This window comes from Stegostoma tigrinum, chromosome 9 (genome assembly GCF_030684315.1).
Source record: "Stegostoma tigrinum isolate sSteTig4 chromosome 9, sSteTig4.hap1, whole genome shotgun sequence".
Taxonomy (NCBI): domain Eukaryota; kingdom Metazoa; phylum Chordata; class Chondrichthyes; order Orectolobiformes; family Stegostomatidae; genus Stegostoma; species Stegostoma tigrinum.
The window spans coordinates 85,371,497-85,386,570 of NC_081362.1; the positions used below are offsets into that span (position 1 = coordinate 85,371,497).

Consider the following 15,074-nt stretch of genomic DNA (forward strand, 5'->3'; position numbering starts at 1 on the left):
GACGTAAGATGGAGCAGTTTGGGCGTGTAGTCAGTATAGTTTAGAAGAATGCACGATGATCTTATTGAAGCATGTTGAGGGAACATGACAGGGTGGATGCTGAGCGGATATTTGGCCGTGAGAGGGATTCAAGAACTCGGGGGTACAGTTTCAGATTTTACAGTTCGCCTTTCATGACTGTAATGAAGAAGAATTTTCAGAGTTCATTAGTATTTGAAATTCCCTAACCCCCGAGAACAATGAATGCTGAATTTGAATATGTTTATAGTTGAGTTGGGTAGATTTAGTGATTGAGGGAGTCCAGGGGTATTGCAGGGACAGGCAGGGAAAGGTGGAATTAAGACCCCAATCAAATGAGCCAAGGTCTTGTTGACTGATAGAGCAGGTTCAATGGGCCAAATTATCTACTCCTGCATTTCTGACAATCTTATCATTTGTTTGTCACGCATATTATAGACTCATTGAATCGTAGAGTAATGCAACATGGAAACAGACTCTTCAGTCCAACCAGTCCATGCTGACCATAATCTCAAACTAAACTAGTCCCACCTGCCTGCGTTTGGCCCATATCTCTCGAAACCTTTCCTATTCATCTATCCATCCAAATGTCTTTTGGACATTGTAACTATACTTGCATCTACCACTTCATCAGGAAGTTCATTCCACACATGAGCCACCCTCTGTGTAAAAAAAAAAATTGCTTCTTCTGTCTTTTTTAAATCTCTCTCCTCTCACTTTAAAAATGTGCCCCTCGTCTTGAAATTCCACATTTTCGGGAAAAGACAATTACCATAAACTCTGTCTATACCTCTCATTATCCTAAAAACTTCTTTTGGGTCACCTCTCATGCTCCAGTGAAAAAACTCCCAGCCTTTCCAGCCTTTCTTTATCACTCAAACCTTCTACACCCAGGACCGTCCCTGGTAAATCTCCTCTGAACCCTCTCCTGCTTGTTAATATCCTTCCTATAACTCAGCGACTAGAGCTGGACACAGTTTTCCAGAAGAGGCCTCACCAGTGTTCTTTGAAGACTTGTCGAAGGAATGTAAGTTATGAATACAGGCCCATCGCCAATTCTCCAGAACATGCCTTGAAACGGTGGCCTTCTTAGTTTAGAACAAAACAGATTTCAGAGCAATATAGAACTACATGGCACAGGAGCAGACCTTTCTATCCATCAAGCCAGTGTTAGATATTTCAATGAATGATGCAGTTAGTCCAACTCTCCTGTTCTCTCCCGTGTTCCTGTTCCTTCAAGTCAAAAATCATATTTTCTTTTGAAAGCTTTGAAGGAATTTCTACTCACCACATGATCAGACGGACCATTCCAAATGGAATGGACCTTTCCAAGTTGTGTTATAGAATGATGGGGCAGGGTTAATGGGTGGTACGGTGGCTCAGTGGTTAGCACTGCAGCCTCACAGCGCCAGGGACCCAGGCTCCATTCTGCCTTCGGGTAAGTGTCTGTGCGGAGTTTGCACATTCTCCCCGTGTCTGCGTGGGTTTCCTCCAGGTGCTCCAGTTTCCTCCCGCAGTCCAAAGATGTGCAGGCGAGGTGGACTGGCCATACTAAGTTGCCTGTAGTGTCCAGGAATATTTAAATTATATGGAATTAGCCATTGTAACAAAATGTGGGATTATAGGGTAGGTGGCTGGGGCTGGATGGGGTGCAGTGCGCTTTGGAAGAATGGTGCAGACTTGTTGAGCCGAGCGGCCTCTTTCAACATGGGAGGAACTCTAATATATTCTGGTCATTTTCAGTCATGAGGGTTTAAAAAAAGAATGCGGACTCACGTGATTAAATCTAACAGGCTTGCAGCTGGAGGGAAATTGGTGAGTGGCGATGCTGTGAAAGTCAGTTTTGCATTTAGTGACAGAGAAAGCAAACAAGTCATCATGTAAGGTTAGGTTTGATTGGGGCGTGGCATATAACTATATTTATATAGCTGGTCCAGTTCAGCTCCCAGTCAATGGCAAACCCCAGAATATTGGTATGAGGGATTCGGGGATGCCAGTGTTGCATAAGTGCAGCAGCAACAATTCTTGAGATGTTTGATACCAGCCAGGGTAAAGCAGCCTATTTTACTGACACCCCCCTTCAGCAGTCACTCCCCCCACCAGCAATGCACAGCGGCAGCTGTGTGTACCATGTACAAGATGCCCTGTGGGCAAGTTATCAAACTTCCTTTTAAAGCACCTACTGAAACACACTCATGACGAAGGATGAGGACTGCAAACTCACAGGAATACCACTCCAAGCCACAGACCATGCTGCTTTGGAACAATATTGCTGTTCCTTTACTGTGACCGCAGACTCTGCTTTCTCACAGCTCTGTGGTGTCCATGTGCCACGTGGACTGCAGAGTTTTAAGAAGGCAGCTCACCACCACCTTCCCAATTGTGACAAATACTGACCTTGCGGTGATGCCCAGTTACCAAGAGGCAATTACAAAACAATACTCTCAGATCTGCCAGTTCTGACCCTTCCCAAAGCAGCAACACACTGAGAGCTGGGCAGTTTACCCGAGCCCATCCAGCAATTTAGCACCCATTAGTTTGCAGGCACAAGGGCGCTTCCTCACATGATTTACTTCTAAGGCCACCGCCCGAGTCTTGCTCAAAACAAAAACAGTCTTTGGCATGGACCTTTGGAGGAAAGCCTTTGCAGTTTGCTGTGGGTTTCATTAATTACCTGTCCTGAAAGTTGATGTCCAGTTTTTCTTTTAAAACCCCACAGCAATGAGTGGCAGGAGCGTGTTGTACACTTTATGTACATTATTTACCTGTCAAAACGGCGAAGGTGGATCATTGTGACCACTTCAAATGGAATTGAGGAGTAGATGTGTCTAGACAGAGCAGCTGCCACAAAGCATACTTTCCCTTGTGGTTGACGACCAGTTTTGTTCATTCCTTCCCAGATATCAAAGGGATGAGCGAAGAAATGAAAGGAGGCCTTGGGCAACTTACAGCCATGCTGCAATTTTATATCAAAGAGGAAATTCCCAATGCATCCCAGCTGCCTCCTGGTTTAAGTCTCCTTCACCTCTTCGGTCAAGTAAGTTTCTTTTCCTGCTTTCAATTTAACTGGCATGAGGATTGAAGTGATATTTAAATGGTGCAGGGCCATGCTTCATAAATTGAACCTGTGCGCAACTGATCCTGATGCTGCAACTTGATGACAGTGTGCGCGCTCGATAAATTGCAAATGTTCTGAATTGAAATGTAGTCAAATGGATATGCGCGACTGGTAGTCTGAGGTACTGCTGGGTAAAGGTGTCACACTGTAAACATATACTGTGGGATAATGCAAACTGCATTGAAGCTAAAGAGCTCATCTGCCAGTTTGCGGTGTTTCTGTTGAAGAAGAATTATTGTCAGTGCAAGTAGGTTTCTTCAGTCAATGTTGTAAATAATGCCAGTAAGCAGTTTGTGAGTTATAACTAAAGCAAGCCTCTGTTTACAGATAAAAGCATTGGTGAGTTGAGCATTATCCATCTAGTTAACGATCTTCATGGGAACTCAATGGCCGCAATTCAGCATGAGTTTGAAGGGAGCACAGTCACGGTATTTATCCACGAAAGGACAAAGGGAACCAAAAGAATCCAGAACTTCCCAGCTGGTGATAGAGATCGAGACTACAATGTCAGGCAGATCATACAATTAAGAACCAGGCTGAATTAACAAGGGGTAGAGGCAATGGGAAAAGCAAATAAGAGATACAAAGTGATAGTCAGGGGAGACTGGCAGCTAACATAAAATGAAATCATGTCAATCATGCTTAGAGAAAGCATGGACCAATGATGGATCAGTAAGTGTGTTTACTCATGTCAATGGGGCGTGAGAGGGTATTGACTCAATCCTTTCTGTCTCTCTTTACAAAAAGAAAGGTACAGCTAGGGTACGGTGAAAGGAAAGTTAGTTCACACATTGGAAGAGTTTATAAGGTTGAAGTCTTTGATCTGTGCTTAAAATTGATAAGGTTCCAGGACCAGATGAATTACATCCAAGGAGATTAGGGAAAGCGGGAGTGGAGATGCGGAGGCACTGGGATAATCTTCCTTAGACTTGGTATTAGCTGACAGGAGATTCGCAGAAGTCATATTCTTCTTCACAAACGTGTGTAAAGATAAGGCCAACAAATACAAACCAGCCACTTTACTTTTGGTCGTGGGAGGCTTTCAGAAACATGTAAGACAAACTTAGGTATTACATGGGCAAATTGCAGACTCATTAAGCAACTCCGGCATGGTTGAGGACAAATCCTGTTTAACGTGAGTTTTTTTTATTGATGAGTGAACAGAGAATTGATGAGAATAATACTATTGATATTGTGTACATGAACTTCCAAAAGGCATTTGATAAAATGCTGTATTACAGGCTTGTGAGCAAAGTTACAGCTCACAGAATGAAAGGGACCGTAGCAGTTTGGATATGGAATGAGCTGAATGACGGGACAGAGTCGATTAATAGTACTTTTTGAAACTGGAGGGAGGTTTGTCGTGGAGTTTCCCAGAATCAGTATTCAGATCCCTGATCTTCCTGATATATATTAATCATCCTGACACAGCTCAACACAACTTCCAAACGGCTGATGATACAAAATCTTTGCATTATTGTGAACCATGTGGAGGATAGTGTGGAACTTCAAAAGGACAGGTAGGTTGGTAAAATTGACAGACAAATGGCAGATGAAGTTCACTGCAGAGATCGATGATGTGATTCACTTTGGGAGCAAGAATGTGAAAAGGCATCACAACATAGATATTGTGATTCCATCTTAATCCAAGGAGAGTGTAGGAGCACAGGGAGCTGGGTGTCTACGTGCGTGAGTCATTGACATTAGCAGGACCGATTGAGAGAGCTTGTAAAACATGCAGTATTCTAGGCTTCATTGGCAAGGGCAGTGTGCAATAGCAAGGGAATTATATTAGACTTGTATAAAATGTTGGAGAATCGCTTCCAGCTCTGGACACTGCATGTTAGGAATGTTATGAAGTGTTTGAGAGCATGCAGAAAAGAATCACAGGGATGGGAGTGTGGTGGAGGCTGGTTTAACTCGGGCATTCAAGAGGGAATTATCTGTAAAGGAAAAATGTCCACAGCTGTGGGTAAGGGGTGGGCAGAGGGAGCAGGAGTCCGCGGAAGTCATTGAATTTCTCCCTCTTAATAAATTCCTCTCATACCTTCTTTTGCAAAACTGCTGCCATAGCCTTCGGCTGGTTTTTCAAACTGACCCAGTCACTCTGTAGCCCAGGCTGTAGCGACAAGGGGAGCGCAGGGGAATGGCACATGGCACCGAAACAGGAATGGAATTGGTGTCATTCTGCTGAGCAGCATGTGGGATAATTGCAAGAGCCCTGATTCTTCTAACTTGTCTTGAGATGATGGTAGAAGGCAGGTCCTGTGAAACCAGTTGAGCCAGCGGCAGCAAAACTGGACAGTGATCTGTGATAATTTATCAATTCTGCTTTAGCAGCATAATTGGGAATTCCTCAGGTTGAGCTGAAACCAATCTGTGTGCAGGTTTTTGGAGCTTGTGTACATGAAGTGCCCTTCTATATGGTTGTGGAAGTCATTAAATATCAGGCTTGTAGAAATGCTACATGTATTGAGTTCACAGTTGTTTGACTTAGAGATGCTTAATGTTGATGTGTGTCTGAGCACTGGACACCAGGCAGACAACAGATATCCTTATGTACTCTATAGTTATAGAGAATACTGATTGAAAGAGTGATAACTTGAACTTGACTTTCACTGTTATATTTCTCTGGAAAGACACACTGTCTTTCATCTTTGAGACAGTTATATAATGATACAATGCATTGTTTAGAATCATGTAGTGGGATGTAATGTTATGTCATACTGGCATCTTCAGTGTACCGTAATATCCGAGAATATCTACTCACTCCTTGGGCAGCTACTGAGACAGGAAGAGAAATTGCTTGAAGACATTTGTGGGTTTGGAGGGATGGCTGCCTTCAGAGTGAATTTTACACCAGGAGTATTCTTTTTACCAGTTCACATTTTCATTTTCTAATTAATATTAAATATCTTAACTACATCACGACACACAGCTTTAGCAAACATTCACCTTCAGGTTCACAGGCCCTGTTTGTGACGAACAGCCCATCATCAATGAGTACTAGGTGGTTAATTGTGTTGGTGTGAGGGAGGTGAAATTCACAAATAAGGTAGCTGTTGGAATTTCCAAACTTGGCCTTTACTTGAGAGAGCAAGACAGTGTGTGTGTCTGTGTGTGGGGGGTATGCAATAAATTTAAATATCCCGTGTCTGCAAAATATCCTGTCAACTTTTTCATTTCTTCCATTTTTGAATAGGAATTAGCTATGCAAATATGCCACACTAAATTGCAAAGTTTCCTAGTAGAGTTAATATTACATTGTAGCCTATAGTATCAATAGAGGACAAATTTCCCAGTTGTTTGTGGCATTGCTCTTTTCATTTTATTTCAAATAATATAGTTTGTGAACTCTAACATGACTCTACAAGGTTTTACTTTTTCTAACCTGGCTTAAACCTTGGCAATGACTAAGTTTTGTTTGAAAGTATAGAGCTGCTGTCAAGAGTGTAAGATCCTCAAAGTGCATTTTTACCAAATTTGTTGTAAAACGAGACACCTTAACTCTAGATGCAGTGAATTTTATTTGTGCCTCTACATGTTGTGCAGGTTTAGTGTACTGTGTATAATATTGGTGTAGTTATTGCTGTGTGTAAAATATGCCAAATTGGCCATGGCTCAGCTTGGTTTGCTCATATTAAGAATAGGGTTGACCTGAGCTTGGTTGCCCTCTCAGCACAGTGCCATGTGCTAACGTTGCCCTGTTCCTTTCAGCTAATCAGCAAGTGAGAGTGCTGAAAGCCTTGTGAGCCCTGTACACTGTTTTGGACCTGTGTGCTTGTTGCCTCCATGCACACTAGCAAGGCAGTGTGCAAGTGGAGACTAGATTCTTTTCTGCTTCAATTTGTTCTCTCTGTCCACTTCTGTCATACTTCACATCACTTGCTGTCTACTTTCATGACTTTTTCTCATGTCTAGCTCACGGGCAATCGCCCTGTTTCTCATTCCCTGTGCTGTTAAATGGACAAACCATGAGAGACTTGGATCATGATATTTTCTTGAGTCATTGCCTGGATGCCTCAGAGCCAGTACTGGATATGAAGAGACTTGCATAGATTGAGTTGATGGGAATGCTGATGATGATTGATAAATAGCATTTGCATTGATGTAGTTGACCTAGTAATGATGAGACAGTAGAGTGTCCTTTTTCTCTTGATCTACCTTGGAAATAGTGTGAAGGATAAATTTCTACTGGATGGACCCAGATTGCATTGGAGTGATGATACACTCATGCATAGGAGTATGAACAATAGAGAGAACCAGACCTCTGTACAACATGCTGAAATCTCTTCAGTGTCTGTAAACATCTGGCATCAAGACTGCAAGGACCATCTTCTTGTTTGCACATCTTTTCTGTGGTAATGCAATCTCCAACTGATACTCTGAATTTGTGAACTGCTCACCTGTTTAGAATTAACAAATCCAGTTTTAATTTTCATGACGTTAACTTTTCTTGATTTGTTATTATGAACTGTCAGTTCAGAGTAGAGTTTCCCATTTCCTGCTGGCAATGTTTTATTTTTGCTGATGGCAATATTGTAAAAAAAAACCCACCATCATTGACAATCTTCCTTTACGTTGTGCATTTTGTATGTCTGTGTGTGGTGCTACAGTCATTTTTTGAATAAACACAACAAATGTAGATGTCAAATATATTTATTACTGTTGCTTTGCCAATATCCTGAGGTTATTCTATGCATTGACTCATGAAGCAAGCTAAGCTGGAGCTATTAGAAGAGATTTGTTTCTCCTAAGTGTAGAAGAATACCCCCTCTTGTTTTCTGCTTTTTGAATCAAATGTTTGATAGAGTCTTTGTAATTGTCTGATTTTGAGGTAATGACCACGTGCTCTTCTCTGATTTGGCATTTGAGCACATTTCTACCGAGAAACTGAGGATCTCAAATGTCCTGAGCCAGAAACATCAACAAGTTGACTTTGTCTGATCAAGTGATTCAGTCCTCTGCATTGGTCACCCAGCAACTCAATAACTTGTTGTTTTACCAACAAACAGACCTTTTGCTATCGCACTACTTTAAAGTGTTAGTTTAAAGAATAAATGAAGATTTAATAGCTCATTTCTCCAAACTACTAAATAAGAACTTGTAAACAATCTTGGTGTTTGAGTTGAACTTTAATATTTTACCCCATGGTCCAAATTTAAAAAGAAACACTTTTTGTAAATTTATCCCTGCTTGTTTTCTGCTCTCTTTGTTAGTTTGCCTTCCTACCCTAAAACTGACTACATTTTGAAAGAGCTTAATTGATTGTAAAGTAATTTGGGCATCTTAAATTTGCGAATGTACAATATAATTGCAATATTTTTCATCCTTTTGTTTGTGCTGCATATTTCTCACATTCCACTTTGCTATCCATGTCTGCTCATCTTGGTTTCTGCTTTTATGTCCATCTCCCTGTTAATTCCTCACCTCCATCTTTACACATCTGCTTCTATCTGTGTGTCTTTTTGTTCTCTCTCTCCATATCTCCCACTCTTCATATCTCTTGCTCTTTCTACTTCCTTTCTCATGTGTTAGGTTTACAGGTGATCGCCTTGTTTTTAATCTGTTGAGCTGGCAAGTGGACAAGCCGTGAAGGTCTTGGATGGTAGCATTTTCACGATCTATCCCTTGATCCTGTCTCATCAACAGGGCTATCAAGCAGCACCTGCTCAGCGATGCCCAGTTTGGGTTCCACCAGGGCCACTCAGCTCCTGACCTCATTGCAGACTTATTCAAACATGGACAAAAGCCCTGAATTCCAGAGGTGAGGTGAGAGGGATGGCCCTGGACATCAAGACTGCAGTTGACTGAGTGTGGCATCAAGGAGCACTAGCAAAATTGGAATCGATGGGAATCCTGTCTGCTGGTTGAAGCCATACCTGACACGTAGGAAGATGATTCTGGGTGTTGCTGGTCAATCATCTCAGCTCCAGAACATCTCTGCAAGAGTTCCTCATGGTAGTGTCCTGAGCTCAAACATCTTCAGTTGCTTCATCAATGACTGAAAAGTGGGAAGTAACACAAGGAAATCTAATCCTTCTGCCACACAAATGCCAGGTAATGACTGTTTCCAACAGAGAAAATTTAACCATCACCCCTTGACATTCAGTGGTGTTACCATCACTGCATTTTCCCACTACCACCATCCTGTGGAGGGGGTGGGGGGGGGGGGGGGCGGTTTACCATTGACCAAAAACTCAACTGGATTCACAATGAAGATATAATGGTTGTGAGAGCAGGTCAGAGACTGGGAATAATGTGCTGACTAACTCACTTCCTTACTCACCAACCATGTCCATTATCTACAAGGCACAAATTAGGAATGTAATGGAATGCTTCCCACTTGCCCAGATGGGTTTACCTCCAACCACGTTCAAGAAGCTTGATACCGTCCAGCGCAAAGCGCACTTGGCTGGCACAACATCCGCAAGCATCCGCTCCCTCCACCACCAATGCTTGGTAGCTGCAATATGTACCAACTACAAGATGCATGATGGAAATTCACAAGGCTCCTTAGGCAGCGCATTCCAACCCAAGAACATTTCCAGCTAGAAGGAAGAAGGCATCAGACATATGGGAACACCACCACCTGCAAGTTTCCCTCCAAACTATTCATCATCCTGATTTGGAAATATATTGCCATTCGTTCACTGTCACTGGGTCAAAATCCTGGAATTCCTCTCCTAATGGCATTGTGGGTCAACCCACAGCACGTGGATTGCAGTGGCTCAATGAGATAGCTCACCACCACCTTCTCAAGGGCAACTAGGGATGAGGCAATAAATGCTGGCCTAGTCAGTGACGCCCAAGTCCCATGAATGAATAAAAAATGGCTAGTTCTTAGGTGTGTGATTTACCTGAGGCTGCTGCTTTGATCAAAGGATAGTCTCTGGCCTTGTAACAATTCTCGTGCGAAACAGTAGCACCAGTTGGGAAGACAAGGTGAGACAGGTCCAGAGGAAGCCAATAGGCTTTCCACTGTGCAAGGGTTGGGTGTAGAAAGATTAGAAAAGGAAGGTACATTGGGACTGTAGAACTGGGCTTGGCATGGGAGTTTTGGGAGGGCAGTGGGGATGGATATGCATGTGATATTGACAGAATAATTACATGAATTGGAAAGGAGTGAATGATAACTAACTGTCTCCATAACTCTGAGACCATATAGAGACTTAAATCGAGTTCCTGTGTGAACAGTTTGAAATATTTCTTTCTCAGAATAGAGAGCGGCATCAGATGAACGGACTAGCTCTGTGATGGGAGGCATTAATATCTTTTAGAGGTATTATATTCTCATTGGTCTGCTAAGTATCTTCAGGCTATGTACATATTTAACACATGTAGCTTTCACTGTGAGAAAGATGTGGCTTCCTTCAAACACAAACATGTTTCAGGAACTGAGATAAAAATACAAAGAAGGGGAAAATCCAAGCTATCAACAATACAGCCAAATCTCCCTCGACTGTGTGAGAGCTTCTGGGGCACAGAGCTGCTCTTCAGTGGGCACCCAAGAACCCACCAGAACTCGGCCAAGAACCCAGATCGGCAAGCACAATCAACCTTTCCTTGAAGGATGAAAAAGAAAGGCGTACTGAGTTTTGCAAAGCAAAACATTCGCCAGATTACATCCGATTTAAGCACAAGACGTCGACTTTTCTGTAGCAGCACAGCCTCATGCATTTTGCAATGTTACAGTGCCACAGATTTAATGAGATTGAAACTGCAGTTTGCAAACAGAAGGGATAATTAACCATCTTGTCTTTGTCTGACTTGTAGAGGAAGAGAAGAAAAGTAATGAAAAGGTGATGAGACGGCATCCGCTGGCAGTAATCTCTCTCCATTCAGGATGCTAATAAACAATTGTCACTCAAAACACCATGTCCTTGAAATGTACTGAATATGGGAAGTAGGAGGGGAAAGAAGATGAGGCTTAACCTTTCCTCAGGTTTGTTGTCTGATTCCAGTGATTTTGCGTGCTGAGTAAATGCTCTGGTTATCATGGGTTTCTTTGACATTGTCGACAAAAGCAATGCAGCTGCTATGTCGGGTTTGTATTACTTAAGCTTGTCACTTAATATTAAGCACAGCACTGATCCGGTCTGAGCATATGGTTTAAAGATACTTGGCTCAATCTGGAATTTAACCTCCATACTCAATGAATCCGCTCCTTGCATTAAAATTGATGGGCCCTTGTTTTCACTTTGGGATTTGCGAAGGAACCACTCTGGATTCAGTTTGTACTGTATTTGTAGACGGTGTTGGGTAAACTAACTTGGGAATAAGAAAATGTACTTCAAAGCATGACGGTTATATCGATACAGATGACCTCGCTTTGGAGCGAGCATACAATTGTGCCTTCTGTCCGGGCAGTTTCACAGCGCTGTTGCTGTGTATTAACATGCTATTTGTTTGAAGAGTTTTTTTTCAATGCTTTACAAAACATTAAGAGGTGTGACATAGGTGAAAGCTTCTGATGTTGATAATTTGAATGCCTGTGATTGGTAGATTTATGAGAAAGTTAAAGGACCCATATATTTCAATAGGAATGTTGAATGTCTTTTTTGTTTTGCTTCCCCACCAAGAGAGAGGCTATCATGTGCCAGGATTCTTATGAAGTAGTGTAGACCATCTTTACTGACCGAATAGAACTGGTTATATCAAAATTCCGGGGTCGTTTGAACGTCCTAAGCGCTTGGTAGAGCTGTGTGCGTTCTGACACCAAACCTAAAGATCTTTGGGGAGATGAGGGCAGGAATCCCAGAATTGCATTCACCTGCTGTTTTTAAAGGATTCCCAACGTGGCAAAAATATGAGCCTGTGCCTTCAAGGCATTAGCTCTGAGCTTTGGCTCACGAGTTCAGTAATACTATCACTCCATTGACTTGTCACATTCCAAGAATGCTATCATGCATGTGGTCCCTGCCAGAGATCCTTCGGTCAATGTGAGCCACTGATGGTGAAGAAATGGGGTGATTGAAATCTCAGGGATTTGGGGGCCGTTTCTGTCCATTCTCCCTGTACTGGAAGTGACTCCTTGACTGAAGATACATCTTCTACTCTCGGCCATTCTCTCCTTTTTCTGATATTTCTCCATATTCTTCCTTTTTCAGTTCTCTACTAAATGATGCTTTCATTTTGGCCTCAATAGTTTCTTGTGATGAAGCATTGCGAGTTTCAACCACTGCTGTGTGAAAAAGTTTGCCCAACCTGTCCTTCCCTGTCATTACCCTCGGTTTATGTCTTGCTATTATGGATGATCCAAGCATCATGAGTATTGCCATTTTAAAATCTCCAATTAGTATGACACAGTGATTAGCGCTGCTGCCTCGTTTTACCCCGGGTAACTGTCTGTGTGGCGTTTGCACGTTCTCCCCATGGCCAGGTGGATTTCCTGCAGCTGCTCTGATTTCCTCCCACTGTCCAAAGGTGTGCAGGCTGGCTGGATTGGCCTTGCTAAATGATGTCCAGGGTTCTGCAGGCTAGGTGGATTAGCCATAGGAAATGCGGGGTTATTGGGATAGGATAAGGCGGGATGAGTCTGGGTGGGCTGCTGTTCAGAGGGTCAGTGCAGATTTGATGGGCCAAAAGGCATGTTTCCACAGGGATTTTATGACTTTACAGGAGCATAATAAAAACAACTTGGAACCTTTAGTCTTAACCTTTACCAGCTCATTTCTGGCATCATCCCAGTGAATCAGTGCAGCTCTTATTCTGTAGCTCCCTGACTAGTGGAATGCCCAGAACTGACTGTTCCACTTCCATTCTGCCTAATTTCACTTCACCTACGTATCAACTCAAGCATTTATTTGATTTTTTTTAATGACCTAGCTAACTGCATGCATAGATCGATGTATTGGATTCCTATTCATGTAACCTATGCTAATTATGTTGTCAAGATACACAGATGAAGATCATTGTTTAATTAAGTTCCTAAAGCACATATGAAGGGTGACCGTTGGGAAAGAGGGTGATCGGTAGGCAATGGCCATAGGAAATGCTGCATTCTGTAAATTTATTGTTATAATAAATTTTAGTATCTTTGTTTCATGTCTCATAAAGTAACGCTTTCATTCATTGAACGATCCGATTTAAAGTATGTTGCTATTCATTCCAATTACTCTGAAGTTTAATACTTTACATTTCATTGCGTTCAAGTGAAGACTATGCTGTTGGGATGTTCTTCAGTAAAGTGTATAGAACGGCTTGTTTCTGTGCTGCAAATTTGATGCGAGTTCAATGAGTTGTATGTTTTGATTTAATTTGATTTAATATTGTCACGTATCTCGGTACAGTGAAAAGTTTTGTTTTGCATGTAGTACAGGTGGATCATACCATACAAAGTGCATTAGTGTGATAGAACAGGGCGAGGAGTACGATGTTACTGAGAAGGTGATCAGACTTAAAGTTGAGGTTTGAAAGATGAGGACGATTGTAAGATGTAAGAATAAGATTGCTGTAGAGAGCTTGCAATGAGTTGCCATGTGGTCAGCGCCATCTTGAATCCATGCGGCTGTCACGTACCTGCCTGTTTCACTTGCCCATCTCTGCGCTTCTCACTGTCTTGCATTTTTGTTTTCAGACTGCCTTGAGTGCTTCTTTGGCCCCACCAGCACTTTTCTGTATCACTTCCACTTCACTGTCAATCAAGTTGCCAGCACAGAGCCCTGAACATCCACAACCCACAACCCACATCCTGCTATTTTGAAGACCATTCCTTTGCTCCTACCCTCCATGCCTGGCAATAATTCAGTGCATTCCCTTGACTTTGTTTTTACAGCAAGATCCATATAACACTTGTCCTGGCACAGGAACACCCTCAAGGTCTGCTGGGAATCAAGTTGATCTAACAACAGTATCCCATCCCAAAGCACCCAGTGGTGAGGTGCCAGTCACTCAAATTCAGTTCCCCTTTTGGGAGAATATTCCAAGGAGGACAGCGGATACACTTTTGGGATGACCTTGAAGCATCCCTGAAAAGATTGACTATTTCCCACTGTCTCATAGGCTGGTGACTGACCAAACTGGAAGGGCTTATTCAGGAATGCATCCAACTGATCGAGAAACATTGTCAGGAATATGAATGGATGAAGTTGAGGCATCTTGGGTCAGTGCACAGTCCTCCAAACAACTCAACCCTTCAAGTGCCACTTGTCCAGCCTGTGGTGCAGCCTGCAGATTGTGCATTGGACTTATCGCCAGCCTGAGATCCCATCAAACAGGAGTGGAAGCAGGTCATTCTTGATTCTAAGAGATTGCCACACATTTTCATTTTTGTCGTCATTTTCTTGTCAACGCATAACCAAATGTTATTTAAAAAGAGCCCGTCCATGCCAAATCAGTCTGTTGGATTGGCACCACATCTACAAGCATTCACTCCCTCCACCACCGACACTCGGTAGCAGCAGTGTGTACTATCTACAAGATGCACTGCAGAAATTCACCAAAGATCCTCAGACAGCACCTTCCGAGCCCACTTCCATCTAGAAGGACAAGGGCAACAGATACATGGGAATGCCGTCACCTGCAAGTTACCCTCCAAGTCCCCAACCATCCTGGCTTGGAAATGTATTGCTGTTTCTTCACTGTCACTGGGTCAGAATCCTGGAATTCCCACCCTAAGGGTATTATGGTCAACCAGCAGCAGGTGGACAGCAGCGGCTCAAGGAGGCAGCTCACCGTCTCCTTCTCAAGGACTGTTAGGGATGTACAGTAAATGCTGGACCATCCAGTAATGCCCATGTTCTTTGAGTGAATTTTAAAAAAAAAACCATATAGACAGCACCAATGCAGCCTGTTTAGTTCTGCCCTGTGTGGGACTCTTGCAAAGTTTAAACGAAATGAACATTCCAGACCTAAAACAAAATTGCTTGAGAATCTCAGCAAGTCTGGCGGCATCTGCTCATCAGTTCTGAGGAAGAGTCACCGGACCCGAAATGTT

General features: G+C 42.7%; 1 protein-coding gene across 4 annotated transcripts in view; it reads left to right on the top strand.

Moving 5' to 3' along the window:
* The window catches only part of smyd3 (SET and MYND domain containing 3), a 730,951-nt gene that overhangs the window by 256,434 nt on the left and 459,443 nt on the right, over nucleotides 1-15,074 (top strand). For all 4 annotated transcript variants that reach the window (XM_048536552.2, XM_059648728.1, XM_048536554.2 and 1 more), the window contains one exon: nucleotides 2,919-3,055. In XM_048536552.2, the coding sequence (XP_048392509.1) occupies nucleotides 2,919-3,055 (137 nt within the window). The remainder of the gene's footprint in view (nucleotides 1-2,918; nucleotides 3,056-15,074) is intronic.